The sequence below is a fragment of the Adiantum capillus-veneris genome, chromosome 13 (genome assembly GCF_014529385.1).
Source record: "Adiantum capillus-veneris isolate H3 chromosome 13, ASM1452938v2, whole genome shotgun sequence".
In the NCBI taxonomy this organism is placed as follows: domain Eukaryota; kingdom Viridiplantae; phylum Streptophyta; class Polypodiopsida; order Polypodiales; family Pteridaceae; genus Adiantum; species Adiantum capillus-veneris.
This window is the reverse complement of record NC_140943.1, coordinates 11,192,034-11,215,426: the sequence shown is the minus strand read 5'-3', so window position 1 is coordinate 11,215,426 and position 23,393 is coordinate 11,192,034. Positions and strand designations below refer to the sequence as shown.

The 23,393-nt window shown below is 42.4% G+C and overlaps 1 protein-coding gene across 1 annotated transcript in view; it reads left to right on the top strand.

The window, feature by feature from the left end:
* The first annotated feature begins 21,899 nt into the window (after nt 1-21,899).
* Nucleotides 21,900-23,393, top strand: part of S1P (SITE-1 protease) — a 32,176-nt gene continuing 30,682 nt past the window's right edge. The window contains exon 1 of the mRNA XM_086526414.1: nt 21,900-22,799. Within this exon, the coding sequence (XP_086382540.1) occupies nt 22,023-22,799 (777 nt within the window). The 5' untranslated portion in view covers nt 21,900-22,022. The remainder of the gene's footprint in view (nt 22,800-23,393) is intronic.

Sequence of the window (23,393 nt, the reverse complement as noted above, 5' to 3'; positions counted from 1 at the left end):
CAAAGTGCCACACTGTAAAATCTTAAACTGGAAGAGAAATCTCAGCTTGATTTGGTACTTCACTCACATGTATTGCCTATGGTACTAGAGCCCTAGAGGTTCTCAGTATGGGCACTTTTCCTTGAAAAGCAAAAAACCCAAGGCATACAAAATAAGCACACACATCAAATTGAATCACTGTGAAAACACTTTGGGGGGTCAAAGAGAAGGTAATCAGTCATGCGATGATTTCATGAGAAATTCCTTTTATCGTAGCTTAACTACAAGGTCCTCTAAGTATAGCCTCTAGTCAGCCCTCGAACATGAAATACTTGGCTCTCGCGATTAAACAACTTAATTGACCAGAGAAAATTAAGAAGCTTACCCATGGTATTAATAGTCGATCTCTAGTGCCTTTCGACCGTTAAATTAGTGACCCCAGACTTGTTTAATTTTTTACCTTTACATCTGTTTATGCATTTGATTACATTGCAATTTAATGCTTATTGCTGACAAATTGTTTAAAATTCTGTTACCAATCAATTGTCTGCCTAAAATTGCATATGATTTTTAATCGCTTCTGAAAATGCAATTACTGTGCAATGTTGTTTGATTTTGCAGTGACTAATGAAGGCTAAGGACATTCATCTCAAATTCTCTTCCACCTCGACGAACGAGCTTCAACTCAATAGCTTCCGAGGATGGAATCTACATCAGGAAGGGGGCATGTTAACCCTCACGGCTCATGGACACCCCATCACCTACGACGGACGTGTATTATGTATTTGGTAGAGTCAGGTACCGGGCTTGTCGGACCAATAGGAAAAGGATAAGAGTGATCGCCGATGAGAGGCGCACTCTAACTGGGACATTCAAGGGATTAGTTGGCTAAGCATGGGCGCCCAAGTGTGAATGGGGTGAGCTCATATAAAATCCAACTAAACCAAAAATTCACTCATTCTCTCATTTGTGCAATAGAAGAGTGCTCTTGCTCCATCTCCATCTCCATCTTCTTCTTCTTCACCTCCTTGTGTGTCTGTGTATGTGAGAGAGAGAGAGAGAGAGCGCGATCGAGCATTGCGGCGGCACGACGGCGGTGAAGCGGTTGAGCGTGACGTAGCGGCGTCTCCTTCTTCTTCGCGGCGAGAAATCCTCCACGGCAGGAGCATAGAGCAGTGAGTGACACACCATTGCCCTCTTTTGCGCTTACTAGTTAAGCTAGTTGTGTGCTTGGAGCCGTCTATGGCTCACACCCAGTGTTAGGCAAGGCCCTTGCTTTGACAGTGCGGCAAGGAGCGCACAAGGTCCAAGGTGTACTTTTTGTACTCATCACCGAAGTAGGTCTTGTAGCCATAGTATCTTCGAGAGACAAGTGAGCTAGATTTGGAAAAGTAAAACTACTACTTGTGGGTTCAGACTGTACCGAAACTCCAGGCAACACAATATATGAAGGGTCCATTGGACTCACTGAAGGAGTTTCCATCTGTGATAGTGTTGGTTGTCTAGCCTTGCCCATATCCAAGAATCTCATAAGGCCCATTGAAGAATGTTAATCCCTCGGTTTTGCCTCTCCGATTGGATGATGCTATGGATGACATTACAGACCATCTGTTGCCGCTCCTCTAGACTTGTGGTGCTAGAAGTAGATTGTACAACTTCTAACCAACCCATATGGTATGTGTAACCCGTGTACAGTTCAGTCAAGGTTTCAGTTTGTAGGTCATATTCCCAATTTTTGCTGAAAAATAACCCTTCTAGGCCCAACGTACTAGAGGTTTCCCTTGAGGTGGAAGTATTGTTTTTCCCCACAGTTCGGCTCACATTGCCTACTAACTCAGGAGCACTCAATTGCTCGATTGCTATGCATGTTGTCCTAGGGGTCTTTCCCTTCATGGATTGGCGTTGTTCTAGGAAACTCTCCATTTCCCTCTACCTAGCTGCTTGCATATAGCACTCAACTTCTTGCACCTCCGCAAGACTCCTACCATCAGGTAGTAGAACTTCGAGGGGTGATTGCTTTGCACGGTCTTCCATGAAAGCAGGGGGCAGGATATCGACGTGGACACTCTCGGGGGCGTATAAGCTCCCCCTGAGATACCAAATGCGAATCTACCTCTCCCTCACCTTCGTTAACTTCACTACCTGCAGGTTCAGAGCGAGTAGCTCTACTAAAGGTTTCTATAAAGCGACTAAACACACTAGATCCAAGATGTGGATCCCAGACAGGTACATTTTCATTTACTTGCTCAAGGTTTGGTGTAGAATGCTCTTTTCATAATATCGCAGTCAGATGAAGAGTCACTAGCCGCTATGTTTGGGTCTTGGGTTGTACTACCTTGGGTCCCCGCCGAGGGCCCGGAACCTAAGGTAGGTGGGTATTGAGAACCCACGTAAGTCAAGGTTCTCGCTAGTTGCTCGACCTCTAGCCCATGACCAGAGCGCAGATGCATGTGCCTTTGGCACCCTACAAGCGTCGACGGATACCCTCGAAGATTAACCGCTTGATTTTTTGGGCATTTTGCACCCCGTTTTTACTCGTTTTCTGACGTTTTTAATGTCTTTTTATGATCGATTTTTGCATTAGAGCGTGTGATAGCTTGAAACGAGCATATCGCTCAAGGGGTCGTGGAGTGCTTTATAGCACAACATTCGGTTACTCGAAGCTCCAATGGTCCTCAAAAGGGTCGATTTTTACTTAGGCGTGATGCGTAAGTCTAAAGGGTGACTGAGGCCTGAGCATAGGCTTGGGCTTGGGCTTGGGAAATGTTCCGATCCCGCTCCTTCCTTTTAAATAAATATTTTTTATTATTTATTTTTTATTATTATTATTTGGATAAGGTCACCGCGGTCGCGTCGCGCGCACGAACACACACACACACACACACACACACACACACACACCTAACCTACCTACTTGCAACTAACAGAGCTATTGTTACACACTGTTTAACACAGTACTATAGCAGCTAATTAACTAACAGCTCTACTTACTGCACCTTACATATCTTACATTATAGATCTAATACCTTAAATCTAACACCTTATCAACAGAAAATAGTTCATTGCAGCAAAAATATATAACACCTTATTAACAGAAAACAATACACTGTAGCAAAAACAAAGTTCACAAATCCTTCTCAACAACCACATACCTTCTTTCTCTACCTTTTCTACATCTCATATTCCACCACAAAGCATCATAGAGTGCTATTCGAGCTTAGTGCAGGGCATCTCCCCGACAGCGGCGCCAAAAATGTGTGCATCTGTCGTATGTGTCAAAGAAAGGGACTTGTCATACACTATGTGAGAGCCACAAATGGCTGCAATCACACAACCAAATTAATCTAACAAGCTCAAGAGAGCAAGGGTGTGTCACTCACCGTCCTACGCTCGCCTTTGTGGAGGATTCCTCGCCGCGAAGTCATGCCGCGCCCAACCACCGTCGTGCCATTGCAATGCTCGATCACTCACTCACTCACTCTCTCTCTCTCTCTCTCTCTCTCTCTCTCGCATACACACACACACACACAAGGAGATGAAGAAGGAGCTGGAGATGGAGCAAAAGCACTCTTCAATTGCACAAATGAGAGAATAAGTGATTTTTAGGTTTATGTGACTTTTATATGAGCTCACCCATTCACACCTGGGCGCCCATGCTTAGCCAACTAACCCTTGAATGTTCCAGTTAGAGTGTACCTCTCATCGACTATCACTTTTATCATTTTCGTATTGGACCGACAAGCCCGACCCATGATCACTAGAAGTGGACGACGGTGGTTAACAATAGTAAATGGGTCTTTTTATTTCACATTTTGACATGTCTTGACTTTCTTGCATTCTATGGTTTTAGAATGTTAAAGTGAAGCTTCACCTTGCATACTTTTGGTAAATTCTATAGATCCACACACACACACACACACACACATACATATATTGATGAGTTCTTTTTGGCTTTCTAAAAGAAGTCTTAGTGTTGAGTTGGATTAGGCATACTTTCATTGTTTTCAGTGCCATGATGGAGACTTACCTTAAATGTTATTTCCATTTTAAAATATTAAATGAATCTTTCTATTTCACCTTTCATTTCACATTCTTACACGGCTTGACTTCACTTGCATTCTATTCTTTTAGAATGCTAAAGTGAAGCTTCAACTTGCATAATTCTAGTAAATCTTATACATATACATACATATATTTGTTTATTTTACACATACACATACACATACACACACACACACACACACACACACGTATATATACTAAATGAGCAAACCATGGTAAAGGGAAGAAAAAATGGTGATATATGTGAGAACTTAGTTCAATTATCTTGCAAATTCAAAAATTCGACTATTACTTCCAATTTGCTTCTTTGCAAGGAGAAAACTCAGTCCCTTAATAAAAGAGATATTCATGAACAATGCTTTACCTTATATAATTCTAGTTAAACTCAACCTAATGATTTTATCATTTTCTTATTGTTTTAGAAAGCCACCGTGACCTTTCACTTGTTATTTTACATTTTATTTCACATCTTCACATTTGATTTTTCTTGCATTCTATAAATTAATTCTAATCAATATTCGAGAAAGTCTCTTTTCTTAAGCGGCCGATGGTCGAGTTTCCTCCTCACAAGAAAAGAATCGAAAATACTAGCATAAATTTAAAATTTGCAAGATTTTTGAACTATTTTCTCACATATTTCATCGTTTTTCTTGCCTTCACCATGGTTTGCAACCGGCTAGTCTCGATTTACGACCGGCTCAAAGCTAAGTTGAGGCAATCCTTTCTTGAACACCGATTTCAGTTAAACTCAACCTAATGACTTTATCACTTTCTTATTTTTCTAGAAAGCTATCATAAAAACTAATGTAATGGAAATGGCCTATGAACTTTGAGAGTAGCGGAATTAGGAAATTAGGTGAAGCACTTTTGTGAGATTACTTTGTGAGCATAGCGGGTGAACTTAATTGATGGTAGCAACATAAACATGGTACTTAGTTAACTTGGCATGAACAATACTTTTGCAAGAGAGAGAGAGAGAGTTTAGAGAACATGACAATAGTTGAGGGCCGGATTCATACGGAGCCGGTCCCCCCTCCAATAGGCATTTGTATTATAGTTTCTCCCATCAAGAGAGACTTGGTACAATACAATCTTTGTGTTCCTTGTGACCTAGGTGATGCAATGAAGATGGAAAGCTTCATGCATCACAAACATAACATAAACTTTGTAGAAAGAATTGACTATCCCAAGCCTCAGTCCCAAGACCTCAAACACCTTCGAAGGTGGAGAGAGTTAGCGGGGGAATGAGGGTAGGGAAGAGAAACAAGAAACATTCCATAGGACAAAGAAATAGTTCCTCGCTTATCATCACTCTTCTTGCTAGCATACATAATAGCATAGTAATGAAGATGGAGAAGATGGCAAGCTTCAGCATTGAAGCATGGATCTTGGTTGGATTTGCATTCCATAGCCAAGAGTGTTGGTGTAGGCTCTCACTTCTCACAAGCTTGGAGAAGGAGGTCGAGTTCCTCAACTTTCACCAAGTGAGAATGATCCACAAAATGAGTGTGTCTGTGGTGTATATCCCCCCAGCACCCCCCTTGCTTGCTTGGGGTGAGTTGTAGCTTTTACACATGTTGCAAGCTCATTGGACCCCTCTCCCTCTAGCCAATCAAATACTGCATGCATTCAAGTACATGGGTAGTCTTTTGACAAGTGTCCTCCTTACCCCTTAGAGAGAGAGAGAGAGAGAGCTTGAAAACATCTAGATATTTGTTGGATGGAACTAGAAGCTCATTGGACCCCTCTTTAGCCCAACCAATAGCATTCAAGTACACCATGTGGTTAAGCATAGGGAGAGTCTAACATGTGTTCCATGTGCCCTTTGAAAAAGGGGTGACCTTTGGGTGAGTGGAAAGTTAAGTCAAAGATTCCCCTAGCTTTGGGACTTTCATGCATAGGAAGCTTCTCAAGCACCTTCCTCATTAAGTTTGTAGGATCTCTTTTTGACTCAAGCACCTTACCCCCCATGTATGAAAAGCTTCTCAAGCACCTTCCTTATTAAGTTTGTAGGGTCGTTTTTTGACTCAAGCACCTTACCCCCCATGTATGGGAAGCTTCTCAAGGACCTTCCTCATTAAGTTTGTAGGGTCTCTTTTTTACTCAAGCACCTTACCCCCCATTAAGTATGACAAGCACCTCAAGTACCTTAATCATCATGCATGACAAGCACCTCAAGCACCTTAGTCATCAAGCACGCACCTTAGTCATCAAGCACGACAAGCACCTCAATCTTAGGTCGTGTTCCCACCTCAAGCTCAGCTCCAGCTTGCTTAAGGTCAAAGGACTTTTAACACTAACCATTGGAGGTCTTTAATGAAGCTAACCCTAAGGTCTTTGAAGCTCCATTAGATGCACATTACTCTTTGATAGACTACCTCCTTTTGGACTCTTATTGAGATGTAACCATCTCTCCTCTTGGTCCCCTGCTGAGGTAAGTCTAGAAGCACTTATTGCACATTTCTCTTTGATATATTACCTCCTTTTGGACCCTTATTGAGATGTAACCATCTCTCCTCTTGGTCCACTGCTAAGGTATGTCTAGAAGCACTTATTCTATATTGCTCTTTGATATACAATCTCCTTTTGGACCCCTATCGAGATACAACCATCTCTCCTTTTGATCCCGTGTTGAGATAGGTCTAGAAGCATATGTCTCTATTCTAAGTCTTGTTCTCGTTTATTCTCCCACATTAAATGATCAGTTTAATATGAGAAAATCATTTGGTAAAGTTAGATATTATATTTTATGACATTACCTCTCTCTTGAAATCATAGTCGTCCTCGACTATGAGGTAGACAAGATAAAGCCTAGTCATTAGTCCATGTTACTTAGCGGGTAGAGGATCCTTTTTTACCCTTCGACATCATTCCAAGATGGATGACTAATCCATTTGGTGCTTGGGAGACATAGCTACTGCAAGCATGTCTGCTCTTTAGTCCATATCAAACTTCCAAAGTAGAGTGACAAGTTCTACTTGGTGTTTGGGAGACGTCGTCACCACAAACATGATTCTAAGCATGCATACTACTTAAATTTATGCCCAATAAAAGGGAAAGTAGTCTTATAAGACAAAAACATTTTTCATTTAAAATGCATTTTTATATGCTTAGTGTAGTGCAACATTGTAAGCATTGACAAGGTTCATAGTATCCTTAAGCTAGGTTCCTTGCATCCATTTAGCATCTTTAAAAGGATAATTTTTTAACTTAATAAGATATCGTCATTTAATCTTACCATTTCTTAATACCTTGTCTTCATGTCATAGGATGGACTTAAATTGAAGTACTGATCTCCGATTTTTGGAGGGTCTGCAACTATTGCTTCTTTTGATGGTGCTCCTTTGTAAGGCTTCATAAGCTCTCATGGAAAACATGGTGCATGAGCCAATGGTTGGGGCAACTTTAATTGATAAGACATCTCATTGATTGGCTTAAGAATTTAAAAAGGAACATAGTATCTTTTTGCTAGATTAGCATAATACTCTTGGTGGCCCATAGGATTCTTGCCCGTAGTATGCCTTGGACGAGCCTTGAGAAAGTTTAACAAGACCGAATCATGTTTCTTAAAGGCTAAGGCTCTTCTATGCTTATAAGCAGTAGCCCTTTTTGCCTTTGCTTTGAGATGGATATAACCTCTTTAATATTTGGAAAAGATTCTTGTGAGTCTCGGATATATTCATCAGTAGTGAAGATCTTCCCATGTACTTTAAGTAGTAAAGGACTTTTCTATCTTCCCTCTTTAACCTCGAAAGGTGCTTTCCCAATAGAAGTATGTACAATGTCATTGTACGCATACTCCATAAGAGGTAGGTACTTCTCTCATTGAGAACGATGGTTCACTTCCATGAAATAGGCTTTTAGTAGATCAAGAATCGTTAGATTAGTTATTTCACTTTGGTCATCCGTTTGTAGATGATAGACCGAAAGAGAAATTTAATCTACTTCCTAGATCTCAAAGAGACCCTTCTAGAAATTACTGGTCATTCTAGGACCTTTGTCCGACACTATGGGTGTTGGAAATCCATGATGATTGAAAATTTGAGATCTGAAGAGGGTTGCCATTTGATGTGCCTTGACATGCATAAAGTGTGTTTTCTTGTTAAGCTTGTCAACTGAAACAATCCAAGTTGCTTCCCTCGATCAAATTTCAACTTTTGGTATACCACGCATTTTGAAACATACTCTTGTATGTTTACTTTTCATGATAGATCAACAAAAATACATTTCTACTCCTTGAAGAGTAGATTATGGATTCCCTTTTTGCCCCGCATAAGGAGAAGTATGGGATTCATACATGACTTTCTAATTGTATGGGTGAGTAACACATAGCCTATTGCCGTTTGGAAGATAACCATCCTTCAAGTGAATGGTTCTTTTTTCTTCCCTAATGCAAAGGTTGTAATTACATACTTAAAGTCTCGGTCAATAGCATACTCATCTATCATAAAAGATAGATCATTTTTGTGAGTTGCTATAGACACCACATTTACCCTTGGTCATTGTGAAAGTGCATCGACCACTTGATTGTGCTTGCCAACAATGTGAGCAATGTGAAATTTAAATTGCAAAAGAAAATTTTCCCACATCATTTGTTTGTCGGAAAGCTTGGTTTGCTTCATGAAGTTCTTGAGGCTTTGTGATCCATTCATAGGATGAATGGAGTCCCCAAGAGATAGTGTTTCCACGTGTTCAGGTCATATAGAATAGCTAGTAGTTGTTTCTTGTATTTGCCCAATACTCACTTATCGAAGTTGAGTCTTTGACTCTCATATGCTATGGCATGCCCTTCTTGAAGCAAAATAGCTCCAAGGCAATTACCACAAGCATCACATTGGACCTCAAATGTCATTGAGAGATCTAATAATGTGAGCACATGTTGGGAGATAAGCTTCTCAAAAGCTTCTTGCTATTTTGCAATCCATGAATACTTAACATCCTTTTTTGTTAAGTCATGTAATGGGCACACATACCTAGAAAGCTTTGTACCTCCTATGGATTCCTTGGATTAGGCCATATTTTTATTACCTCTAACTTTGTTGCATCCATATGGGTGCCATCGTTAGAGATAATGTGACCTAAGTATTGAATCTCTTGGAGGAAAAAATCACTTTGCTTTTGATTAATGAAAAGCTTATTCTCTCTCACAACTTGAAAGATTACCTGGAGGTGTCGCTTGTACTCCTCAAGAGAATTTGAATGGACTGAAGATTTTGTCCACCATGAGTTTGAATTCGTCTAGAGAATTTGTCAAGCCAAAACTTGTAACTTATCAAATAGATATTCTACCCACGGCACGGGAAATCTATTTTTGATAGTAATATTATTTGGTGCTCTATAGTCGATACACATGTGATATGTATCGTCTTTCTTTTGCACTAAAAGCAATGGTGAACAAAATGGAGAGGAGCTAGACCTCACCATCCCTTTTTCCACCAATTCATGCACTTGCCTCATGATCTCCTGTTGTTGAGCTTGCAAAACTCGATAAGGAGGCTTGTTAGGCAGTGAGCTTCTTAATAGGAGATCAATTGCACAGTCATCATCCCTCATTTTACAGGTAGCTCACTAGGGATGTCATCAATGAAAACATCTTGGGATCCATTTAGGAAATTAGACAAATCTAATTCCTCTTGATTCCCTTTATTGCAAAGATATGGTGTTCTCCCACTCATTAGCATCTATGTACATGCTCTCTTCCCTGTAGGTGAAATATATTCTCCTTTCAGGGAACTTCATGTTGGACGCCATGCGGTTAAACCATGGTGCCCCAACGATAACATTCTCATGTTTGAGAGGGGAGATGAAAAAATCCTTTTTGTCCACATAACTTTGGACATGAAGCCTTAATTTTCCAATTAAGGAAGTAACTGAGACGTCTTGTCCCTTGATAGCTTCATTGGGTTTCAGTGCATCTCCCATCTCGTGGGCTTGTATGTCTAGCTTAGTGGTCAACTTCGTGGATATGAAGTTGTGAGTTGAACCAGGGTCAAACAAAATAAAGGCATCATGCTCTTCCATCTTTCCCCAAGCATAAGAAAGGAGAAATCCTTGGCAATGAGCATCCTCTTTTGGAGCTTCAACATATAGGCTCTATGAGTCTCATTGTGGATAATTCTCTTGGGGCAAGGACGATAACCATGGCCTTGCTCCCCATGCTTAAAAAAATTTGTGGTCCTTACAAAAAGCTTCTAGCTCTTTAGGAGAGAGTTTATATTTACCTTTTGTAAACTCCCTTCTCCTTGGCCGGATTTTTGTTGCTGTTGGAATAGCCTTGGTAAGAATTTTGGGCATTAGTTTTTCCCTTTGCATCATTTTGTCTTTATTTTCCATGGGCTTGACATTCCGTCTAGCCCCTTGTTGGAAATTGATGCGCGAAGCAACCATGGTGTGGTAGATTACTTTGGTGATAGAACCAGGTCGTTGAGACTTGACATACTCGGTCATCTCTTTGGGTAATCCTGCACAGAATTGTTGCTTTTGCTCGACAAAGTCTATCTTTTGAAAGATAGTATCCTTGAGATGTAAATCCCAAAACTTGTCAACATATTTGTGGATAGACTCATGAGAGAGAATCTTTAAACTTCACCATTTGGTAAGCACTTTGTCCTTTGCATCACTTGCAAGGAATTGCTTCATGATGGAAAGTCTTAGAGTTTTCCATGTCTTTGGGGCTTCGTCGTTGCCACGTAGGCTAGCCCACCATTGATGAGCCGATTTTTGGAAGTGCATAGCTACATGGCGTAGCTTGGAGAACTTCGTGAAGCCCTTGTCTCCAAACGGTGCATCAAATTGTTTGATGAAGGCCAATACATCATAGGTAAGAAAAGAGATACTCTTTCCTCCCTCTTTGAACTTCTTGAGCTTTTGTGACCTTCGCCATGCAGGTTAAGATTTGCGATGTCCTCCCCTCTTGCATTCTCTAGGAGAATAACTATTGCTTTTGTTGGAAGAGAAGGAAGGTGAAGAAGAAAGAGAAGAGGGTGACCTCTTTCTTGTCCTTTTCTTCCTTTGTTTCCTCTCTTCCCTTTTTGACGCTTTTTCAAAGGGCACATAGGACACATGTCAGACTCTCCCTATGCTTAACCACATGGTGTACTTGAATGCTATTGGTTGGGCTAAAGAGGGGTCCAATGAGCTTTTAGTTCCATCCAACAAATATCTAGATATTTTCAAGCTCTCTCTCTCTCTCTCTCTAAGGGGTAAGGAGGACACTTGTCAAAAGACTACCCATGTACTTGAATGCATGCAACATGTGATTGGCTAGAGGGAGAGGGGTCCAATGAGCTTGCAGCATGTGTAAAAGCTACAACTCGCTCCAAGCAAGCAAGGGGGGTGTTGGGGGGATATACACCACACACACACACACACTCATTTTGTGGATCATTCTCACTTGGTGAAAGTTGAGGAACTCGACCTCCTTCTCCAAGCTTGTGAGAAGTGAAAGCCTACACCAACACTCTTGGCTATGGAATGCAAATCCAACCAAGAGCCATGATTCAATGCTTAAGCTTGCCATCTTCTCCATCTTCATTACTATGCTATTATGTATGCTAGCAAGAAGAGTGATGATAAGTGAGGAACTATTTCTTTCTCCTATGAAATGTTTCTTCTTCCTCTTCCCTATCCTCATTCCCCGCTAGCTCTCTCCACCTTCGAAGGTGTTTGAGGTCTTGGGACTGAGGCTTGGGATAGTTAATGCTTTCTACAAAGTTTATGTTATGTTTGTGATGCATGCTTTCCATCTTCATTGCATCACCTAGGTCACAAGGAATACAATGTCGTGCTTGCTGAGTAAGGTGCTTGAAGTGCTTGACGTGCTTGCTGACTAAGGTGCTTGAGGTGCTTGCCGACCAGGGAGCTTGAGGTGCTTGTGGGAACACCACCCAAGCTTGAGGTGCTTTGTCATGCTTGCTGACTAAGGTGCTTGAGGTAAGGTGTGCAAAAGTCAATCATCAATCCCTACAAGGAGGGGGCGAGCCCTACAAGAGGGGGGATGAGAGAGAACACACACACACACACATACTCACACAAGGCAAGCTTTGTACAAAGAAAGCAAAAGGGACACTTGTCAAGTTCCTCCTCATGTTGCCATCATGGTGTGCCTAAAGCCTATTGGTTGGCCACCTAAGGGGTCCAATGATAAGTAGATTTAATTAATTGTTTTTGCATTCATCAAGTCAAAAAATATATATATATCCAATAGTAGCCCCCCCCCCCCCCCCCCCCCCCCCCACAACCACTTCTACTCCCTTTCCCCCCTCTTGTAGGGCTCGCCCCCTCCTTGTAGGGATTGATGATTGACTTTTGCACACCTTACCTCAAGCACCTTAGTCAACAAGCATGACAAAGCACCTCAAGCTTGGGTGGTGTTCCCACAAGCACCTCAAGCACCTCAAGAGCCCTACAAAAGGGAGCAGAAGTGGCTGTGGGGGGGGGTGCTGCTAAATGGATATATATATATATTTTTTAAAGATTGAGGACACCTTGGGTACAACGTAGGCCATTTGTTTGGATGGTCTAGAGTAGCACGCCAAAAGTCATTGTGAGTCATTGTGCGAGTGTTCAAACCTCCATTCTCCCTTTCGAATGGTAAGCAATAGCCGAAAGGTAGAATATTTCATGGGAGATAAGGTTGGGATCAGGAGGAATCTTCCTAATGAATGAATGCTGTGGAGGAAGGAGGTAGGGAGATACTATGGTGGTGCATGTATGAGCGTCACGATGAGAAGCTGCAGAGGTGGGGGAATGCTATGGCGGGTGCATGCGTGAGCCTCGTGATGAGAAGCTGCAAGGATGGAGCTTGAATAGAGCAAGTAGAGCCTGAGCGAGTATGTCAGGCCAAGGGCCAACCAAGGGGTCACGGACTCGACCAAGGGCCGGCTGCCAGTGGGAAGGGGTCCGAAAGTGGCTAGGAGCCTATTAAAGGGAGGTTGGGCGGATGGACCGGGACTTGGAAATCCATTGGTTTGAAATTGGTATCAGAGGTAAACTTAGAACTGAGGGCACGTTCTGCTTTTGGGGGATGCATGTTGCATGCAACCTCAAAGGAGGAAGAAGCCGAAGCCCGCGCGTGTGCAGCAACCCCTAGTCGGGGACGAGGGCGTCTGTCGACCTGCACCAAATCGGCTGGAGTTGGGCTCAGTGGGAGCGCAAGGGGAAGACCAGCAATTCCCGTTTGTTGCCCGGCCTCAGCGGACCTCGCCATCGCGAGGTAGCTCTCCAAGAAGCTCTGCGCAGTTGGCCGTCGTCTGCAACAGAGCTTTTCGAATTTTTTTTTTAAACAAAAACCCTTAAGGGTTGGCCGTTCACACCCGGCAAACCCTCGTGGGTTTTGAACAAGGGCCGTGCCCTGCGCGCTTGCGATTTCGGTGCTCTACGGCATTCTTCTCCGAATCGGTGGGCACACAAAGCACACAACGGCTGTGGATTACTGCAAATTTTACAGTCCGAATCTGCTGAAACTCGGATTCTAAAGTTTTGAAAAGCCAGCGATTGGTTGCAAATCTCCCGGTTTTGGCTTCTTGCATACGATGCAAGCCAAATCGGTGGTGAAGGTACATTGATTCGTGTTTTCAAGCTTCTCATCGGCTGCAACATTTGTCGAAAAATTTCAAGTTCATCTGGCGTAATGCATGAGATGCAAACCAGATCGTTGGCAACTCCAAATTGATCGATGCTTTCAAGAGCATCATCGGCTGTAGACTTGCTCCTTATTTTCAAGCTACTCTTCGTTTTGGATTGAAGTTCGCTTTCGAATTCAGTGTTTTTTCCCATCAAAGGCGTAATTATACGGTTAATTATCGCAACCTGCTACGAGCTCGTTGGAATTCAGGTATTCTCCTTTCTTTTCTCGCACAGTACGTCCACAGCATGGGTTCGGACATAGATATGCATCATGCATTTGATTTCGAGCAGTCCGCATCCGTTTCATCTGCCGATGCCACGCGGACGGTTCCTCTCACGAAGGGTAATCGTGCCACGACGGCGACAGACGATGTGCTGGACATGCAAGATTTCCGTGCATTGCAAACACGCATGATTGTGCTTGAAACGAATTTTGCACAATTAAATCAGAATGTCACAGCATTATCCGATTTGATTAAGTTGCATATGCTGCAGCAGGCCACAGGCCCTGCTGGTCAGCAAAATCAGGAGCACGGCTCCACACGAAGCCAGGGGCCGGTTGCCGGGCAAGGCCCTCCTCCAGGACCGCTTCACTCTCTGACCCAAAAAGAGGTGGACGATTTGTTGAAAAATACAAAGCCACCAATTTTTCTGGGAGAAGAGTGTGAGCGAAACAAGGACACCGTGAATATTTTTCTCAGCAAGTGGGATGGTATTCATGACCTTAGACGTACCTCGGATGCAGCCAAGGCGCTGCAGACAAGTCTGACTTTGGACGGCAAGGCCTACAAATGGTGGATGTCTCTCAAGGAGAAGGGCATGCTACCACAGACTTGGGCAGCTTTTGAGACTATCTTCAGGAAGGAATTTCTACCTACTAATGAGAAGGATAGAAATTGGACCGCCTGGGACGAATGTTCTATGCGCCAGCATAAAACATTATTGGAATATATTTCCCATTATCGGGATGTGATCCTCAAGCTGGAAGGGATGGACACCTTTTAGCAGGTACGTGGGTTCATCCGTGGGTTAAATCCCCAGCTTAAGAAGCACGTTAAAACCCAGGATTCACAAACACTCGAGGACGCAATAGTGCAAGCTCACATCCATGATGATCCCGATGATCGGGCATTGCATAGTTTGCATGTGCATGGCACTACACCTGTTTCAACACGTCCACAACATGTGCATCCTAAAAGAAAATTTGCCTCTGCTGCATCAGAGACCTCCAAAAAGCCCAAGGGGTCTAGAGGTCCTCTCTCAACACAAGAGTTTGAGAAAGCCAAAAAAGAAAAGTTGTGCTTTAAGTGTTTGGGAACTGGACATAGCAAAAAGGATTGTCCCAAGGGGAAATCTGCTGCTCAAGACAAGGGGAAGGAAAAAGCAGTGCACATGGTGCAGCTTTTACCTCTTGAATCCTCTTCCCAGTTTGCTACTGTGGAAGTAACACACACCGAGGCGGTGCATGAGTGCTGTATCACGGCCTCCATGTGGCAGCAGACTTTTGGACCACATGAGTTGGTGCGTATGCATGGCTCTATCCAAGGGCACAGGGTGCAGATCTTGGTAGAGGATGGTACGTCGCACAATTTCATCAATTATAAATTGGTGAAACGACTCAAATTGCCCCAAACCCCGAGTTCTCATCTCTACAAGGTAGCAATGATTAACGACCATGATGTTGAGATATGGGAAACTCAGGTTAAAGATGTACCTATGGAAATTCAAGGATACCATACCTCTTTGGATTTCAAAGTCATGAATATGGAGAGGGCCGATGTGGTTCTTAGTCGTGAATGGTTGCATAGTTTAGGATCATCACTTAGACGTACCTATGAGCATAATAGTCTAATGTTCGAATCCAATGGTGTGCACGTGTTGTGTTGTTGGGGGAGAAGGATGTACCTTCCTCAACACTTATTTGTACAGCTGAGCTTATGAAGCTCGCTTCTGATGATGCAATAGAAGAACTCTTTTTGTGTTACTCACTGTGCCATTTTATTTCCAATGTGGATGATGTTTTTAATGTTGATAATGTTTTGAATAAAACTTCCTCAACGCCGCATTCTTCTCTCTCTCCTCTTCCAGTTATGTCTACTAATTCAAAACAAGCAAAGGTTTCTAATGAATTAAAGGAACTTTTAAGGGAATTCAAGGATGTGTTCCCAGATGATTTACCACCAGGGCTCCCGCCGACACGTTCCGTGCAACATGGCATAGACGTGGTTGCAGACAGTAAGCCAGTGAGTAAACCGCCTTACAGAATGAGTCATTCTGAGGCTGCCGGTGGAACGTCAGCTTGCTGACTATCTCAGTAGAGGGTTTATTCAACCAAGTTCTTCACCATGGGCCTCTCCCATTCTTTTGGTGAAGAAAAAGGACGGTAGTATGTGCATGTGCGTAGATTACCGTGGATTAAATGCGGTTACTGTTAAGAACAAGTACCCATTGCCACGAGTGGATGAGCTGTTTGATAAGCTTACCCACGCTCGTATATTTTCAAAGATTGATTTAAGATCTGGGTATCATCAAGTACGCATCAGGCTTGCAGATATACCCAAAACAGCGTTCCGAACAAGGTTTGGACATAATGAGTTTTTGGTGATGCCCTTTGGGTTAACCAATGCTCCAACTGCGTTCATGACACTCATGGATAGTGTCTTGAGACCATACTTGGAAAAATTTGTTATCGTTTTCCTCGATGACATTCTTGTATATAGTGCCTCTGAGGAAGAGCATTTAGCACATTTGAAACAAGTGTTTCATTTGTTACGCCAAAATCAGTTATATGCCAAGGAATCCAAATGTGATTTCCTCAAGGAGGAAATTCACTACTTGGGGCATGTTATTTCGGCTGCAGGGTTACACATGGATCAATCCAAGGTGGATGCCATTCGAAGGTGGTCCTCTCCCAAAAATTTGGAAGAGCTCCATATTTTTTTAGGCTTTGCAGGTTTTTATCGTCGATTCATTAAAACTATGCCCATATTGTTGTTCCCATGACAGATCAGTTGAAAGCCAAGGGCAAGACCTTTCATTGGGGATTAGAACAACAACAAAGTTTTGACAAACTTAAGGACACATTAGCCACAACTCCTGTTTTGGCTATTGTGGATCCCTTAAAGCCATTCGTTTTGGAAACGGATGCTAGTAATCGTGCGATTGGAGCAGTCCTTCTGCAGGAAGGAAGGCCAATTGCATTTGAAAGCAATAAGTTGGATTCAGCACAGTAGAATTACTCTGCTTACGAACGAGAGCTCTATGCAATAGTGTCTGCTTTAAAGACATGGCGACATTATTTGTATGGTGCACAGTTCGAGATTGTGTTTGACCATGAAAGCATCAAGTGGTTCACACAACAAAGTGATTTGAAGGGTCGCAAGGCCAGGTGGGCTGAGATTTTTTAGGAGTATGATGCCAAGCTACGATATCGCAAAGGGCGGTACAATGTAGTGACTGATGCTTTCAGTCGAATGCTAGAGATCAACTCTCTCCTTTTCACGGAATTACGGAGTGAGTTTTTGGAATCTCTCAAAGGTAAGTGCGAGCATGATACCGCATACTCCAAGGTGTGGAGCTATGTTAGAAAGAGGGATCCTTCTCACTCCAATGTTGGTAGTGGTTTTGTTTCCTCCACACCCAGTTCTCCTCTTTCGAGTGATGAACTGCAGAGATGGAAGAATTTTTCCATAGATGATGGGTACCTACTCCACAAGGGGAGAGTGTGTGTACCGACAGACGCGGACATTCGGCACCAAATTCTTTATGAATGTCACGATAGTCCAAGTGCAGGGCACCCGAGAATTAAGAAAACTTATGCACTCGTAGGACGACCGTTTTACTGGCCAGGTTTGCATAGGTATGTTCAAGACTATGTCTTGCATTGCCAAAAATGTCAAGTTAATAAAGCAGAGCGCCTGAAAGCAAGAGGACTCTTACATCCTTTAGAGATTCCCAATGGTAAATGGAAAAGTATCTCCATGGATTTTATTGTGGGTTTACCAACCACTATTCGAGGACATGACTCGGTATGGGTGGTCGTAGACCGGTTGACTAAACTTTGTCGGTTTATTCCAACCAAGTCAACCATTAAGACTCCAGAATTAGCTAAGTTATTTGTGGACAATCTTTACAGGTTGTATGGATTGCCAAGTAACATTGTGAGTGATCGTGATCCCAAGTTTAATAGTCATTTTTGGAGGGCTGTTTTTAAACGATTGGGTACACAACTTAATTTAAGTACGGCTGATCACCCTGAAACAGATGGTTAGACGGAACGAGTCAACCAAGTGCTAGAGGATATGCTACGAGCATACATTAGCAAGAAGCAATCAGATTGGGAAGATTATCTTCCTATTCTTGAGTTTGCATATAATAGTGCTAAGCATGTTACAACTGGTTTTAGTTCATTCATGCTTATGTATGGTTTTCAACCTAGATCACCAGTGACGGTGGGGTTGGCAACTGAGAAGCTCCAACAGGTCAAGGAGTTTCTCCAAGATCATATGGAAATGTTGAGACTTGCTCGTCAAAATGTTCGACAAGCATAGGATCGGTATAAGAAGTATGCTGATGAGAAACGTCGGCAAGTTACCTTCACGGAAGGGGAAGAGGTATTTTTGCGTGTGCCAGAGTATTCAGAAAGTCTGAAGATTGGACCTACACCCAAATTATCTCCACGTTATTGTGGGCCATTCAAGATACTCAAGCGAGTTGGTGATAGGGCCTACAAACTTGAGTTACCTGCGCACTCTCGTGTCCATCCGATATTTCATGTAAGTCGTTTACGTAAACGCTTGCATGGGGACGACAATGTTATCGGCCAACAGATATTGGTTGATTTCACTGAACCTTCCACTCAACCGCATGAATCTGAACGCATTTTAGATTTTCATGAACTCCGTACTCGTCATCATGTACGTAGGCAAGCTTTAGTCAAGTGGAAAGATCGCCCTGAAGAGGGTGCCACTTGGAAAAACATTAGTGTTCTTAAGAAGAAATTCTCCACTTTTGTTTTCGAGGACGAAAACGCTTCTCCAAGGGGGGAGTAATGTCATGCCAAGGGCCAACCAAGGGGTCACGGACTCGGCCAAGGGCCGGCTGCCAGTGGGAAGGGGTCCGAAAGTGGCTAGGAGCCTATTAAAGGGAGGTTGGGCGGATGGACCGGGACCTGGCAGTCCATTGGTTTGAAAGAATATGGGTGCACGATTTTAGAAAAAGGCTGAAAAAGCACAAATCTGTCGAGGATGTTAATTTTTCAAACCTAGAGTAAACGGTCTGGAGAGTTTGGGGTGTTAAGGCGGTGGGTTGCTAGAACCTGCACGTTGGCGGTGTTTGTGACCTCGAGACAAGATCCACGTGGGGCCATGCCACTCGGCTCTGGTGAGCGGCTACCTACCTTGCATTGGGTGGAGTAGGGCTAGACATACCATGGTGGGGTTTGCTCTCCAACAAGGAGAAACACATGCAAGGGGTGAGGCACTGAGTGAGGAAGGCAAAGGGGGGGAGGAGGGGCAAAGGGAGAAGTACGCTGGTGGATGTGCAGAAAACTCTCTCTCTCTCTCTCTCTCTCTCTCTCTCGGCGCTACCTGAACAACCTATTGACAACGAGGGAGGCCTGGGCAGAGAGAAAGGGAGAGCACATGCGGAAGCGAGAGAAGCCATACCAGGTCACTGGCAAGGGAAGGGACACGTAGGCGCTAAGCATCGTTGAGATTTGTAGTGGGAAAGCAACTGCTGACATGGTCCTTGGGGGGGGGGGGGGGAGATAATATTTTCAACGTATCTCTATACTATGTGGGTTTTTATTACTAGAGAGCCAATATGGGTTTTTGGCCTGCCCAAAGGGCAAAGGCTATAGAGATCATGCTTTCTCTTTTTGCTGACTAAAATAGAAAACAAGTGAAAGGGTCACGACGACTTTCAAAAACAATAAGAAAGTGATAAAATTGTTTAAATTGTATTAGTGTTTGGGAAAGGATTGCATCAGCTTAGTTTTGAGCCGATTGAAAATCGAGACTAGCTAGCTGCAAACCAAGGTAAACGAAAGAAAAACGGATGAAATATGTGAGAAAGTCGTCCAAACATTTTGCAAATCTCAAAATTTTTGCTAGTATTTTCGATTTTTTCCTTTGTGAGGAGGAAACTCAATCAACAGCCGCTTAATAAAAGAGACTTTCTTGAATGTTAACACTAATTGGAATCAAGCTATAAAATGCAAGAAATGTAAAGCCATGTGAAGTTGTGAAATGAAAGGTGAAATAAAAAGAACTTATTAATATATGTGTGTGTGTAGAATTTATTAGAATTATGCAAGGTGAAACTTCACTTTAACATTCTAAAACAATAATAGAATGCCAAAAAACATATATCTGTATGTGTGTGTGTAAAATTTACTAAAATTATGTAAGGTGAAACTTCACTTTAGCATTCTATTGTTTAAAGACAAGTCTCCATCATGCATTGAAAACTATGAAGTCCCCCTAACCTAGCCTAACACTAAGGGTTTCTTTTAGAAAGCCAAAAAGTTCAGTTGTATTTTCAAGCATTTTTGATAGGCCAAAAATGTTGATTGGTTGAAATAAGATATTGAGCACTCATTTAAATAAAGAGTGTGTAAATCTAATGATGGACATGTCTTGAGTTTTGAAATATGAAATGAATGCTCATTTACCAAAGAAAGGATTTTGAGGTGCTTGCTTTCACCTTAGAGGCCTTAGAGGTTAAATGATAAAGACTTAGCATAATGGGTGGCTCCACAAATCCCAAGAGTTACCTTTTCATTTGAGAAGTTCTTTCATCCATCTTTTCATTTTAAGAAGTTCTTTCACCCATTGAAACTTGAGGTAATAGATTAAAGTTGTCATTTTTGTAATTCAAATTTTAAGGAAAGGATCTATCCTTTAGAGCTTTAATCTATAAAGATTTTTTATTTTTATTTTTAAAGATTTTAAAGCTAAGTCTTAAACTTAAGGATGTAAAACTTTTAAGGAAGCTCTCCCATGAGGAGTTATAGTTTTTTTTAAAAAAAAAAGGTAAAACTTTGAATTAAAGAAAGTGAAAGGGTAACATGGACCCACATGTACGAGGAGAGTCACCCCGAGGTACTAGAGTTTTAGGGCTTAGAGCTTTAGAGCTTTTAAAGTGGGATTTTACAGCTTAGGGATCTAGAGTTTTAAATTTGTAAAGGGGGCTCTAGAGCGTAAAGATGTATAATTTTTTAAGTGAGGTCTAGAGCATAGGGCTCTATCTAGAGCATAGGGCTCTAAAGCTTAGGGATGCTATTTTAATTCAATTCTTTGTGCTTATGTTTTTTTTTAATAAAAAGGTTAGAGATGTAGAGCTTTTAAAGTGGGATCTAGACTCAGATCAAGGCCTAAAGTTGACACCTTTTTTGTCAAGGGCTATTTTGCCTGTCAAAACAAGTGCTTAAAAAAAACCTGACATGTTAGAATCTCGAAATTGCCTGTCATTTTTGGTGTTTATACCCTTGAGTTAACGTTATATATGGCAAATTATATAAGTTAATCGCATTACACAAAGCATATGAAAGGGGGCTTGGAAAATTGCATGTCAAAAAAAATATTCTACTATGTTTGGCAGGCCTGGTGATTTTATAACTCGTTATTACTAGCGGGCCAGTATGGGTTTTTATCACTCATTCGCTCTACTGGCAGCCTCACTATGTTATTCTATTAATTTTGCTTCCATATTCTCTACTTTTTTCTAGGCTCTCAGGGAACTCAAGGTATAGGCTATTCACCCTTACTAAAAGGAGAAGCTGGTGTTGAACCCACACCCACATGCGCTTCTAACTTCCATCATAACCACTACACCAACAACACTTTGCTGCTGCAAATGGCAACACTTTGTAACAAAAAAAGTTGTAGGTCTACCTCTATTGTGCAGGCATTGCGCATCCCTTCTCAACTGCTCAGTCCCCTTTTCGTCTCCTTGTCGCCTTCAATAGGAAGCTACTGAAGCACAGATACTCTCTCTCTCTCTCTCTCTCTCTCTCTCTCTCTCTCTACACAAGACTCTCGTAATCTGCTGCGAGCCCGCTTCACCTAGTGCTTGTCGAGGTTTAATTTTTCGATTTTCGTGCGTGAACTTCTGTCTCGTCGATCCCATTACTTGGCCCCGCATTAAATATAGGTGTTACTTAGTCCTGTGGGCCCGCGGGTGTGCTCATGTTACATGTGCACAAAGGCGGCCTTTAAGCTAACATAGCGAGAGACGCAACTCACTCTCGCGGGCAAACGAACGGCAGTCTGAGAGAGAGAGAGAGAGAGAGAGAGAGAGACTTGATGCAGGCATGCTAAGGAATCTGGGGCGATCAGGATGTGTATACAATAATGGTCTATCCTGCTTCCGCTTCTTCATCGATCTTCCTCCTTGTCTACTTTGTCGGGCTGCTTCCCTACCAAACCTTTGCCACTCAGCTTCTCTGGCCCGAGCTTCACGCTGAGGAACCTTGCAATTTTGCTGCTGGAAATAGATCTTCGTTGGCATGCAATAGCCATGGAAGCTGGAGTGAGCCTGGTACCCAACAGCATCAGATTCCTGCTCAGCAGTTCCATTCAACCTTTAGGTCAATTCTTGACAATCCATCCTTAAATTCGAACCAGAAGGATGAACAATTTACTGTCATTAAACCTGCTTATGGTAGCATGAGAGTTTCTGGGCAGGTTTCAGATGAATACATTGTAAGGTTCATGGACTATAAGCATGCCTCAGAGCATAAACAGGCTCTGCAAGCGGCTTTGTATTTAATGAGTGGTTGGCAATGGATAGACCGCATCAATCCTGCATCTGCGTTTCCTACCGATTTTGCACTGCTCAAAGTAGAAGTTGCTGCTCTAGATAACATATTGGGCGAACTGAGGAGACTGCCTTTTGTGAAGGATTTTTCTGTGCAATCACGGTTCTTTAGAGCTTTGATGGAGGATTCCGAGACATGTGTAGAGAATGAAAAGAGTAGAGGTGGTTCTTGCAAATTTTCAGAATTTTCTGAGGGAAATTCCCCAAGAAAGAATGGTAAACAGTTTACCACATGGACAGAGGAAGGGGAGATGGCGGATTGTTTTGAAAGTCCTTCTCTTCTGAACACACGCCGCAAGATTCTTTTGCAGGTATTTCTCGATATATGGAGGTAGCAACTTTTTACAGTGTTCTTTCTCTAAAAAATTCAAGAATGTATAGCATGAAGGCTGTGTTGGCTATGTTGTATTTGATTAGCTAACATGAATAACATATTTTAATTAGTGTGCTCAAAATTCCTCTTCGGGTTCATGATGGAAAGGCTGAGTTTGATGTTGTAATGTCCCAAGTTTCTGTCTGAGGATTTATCTTGGTTGTGAGCTTACAAAGCTCGAATTTTGCTTCAGAACCTCACAGAAATGATGGCAAAGTCTTCATTGTTTCTGCCTCCCAACTTTTCTGATTGGGCATCCCAGTGAAAGGAATGTTGATCCTCGGTTGGTATAGCATCGAAGGAAATTTTTTGCATTTTGAGTATCATATAGTATCGTAGTGCATCAAAAGTTCCAACTTGGATGAAATAGACTAGATATTTGGTCTTAGTGTATCAAGACATCTGTGAGAGAATGGTGAGATCTAGATTTGATGGCTGAGAAGATCACTAGTTGGCATATCGATAGATCTGGTGAGGATCTAGCCAATTCAATTTGATTGTGGAAATGGATTTTGTGTTGATTCATGCTAGA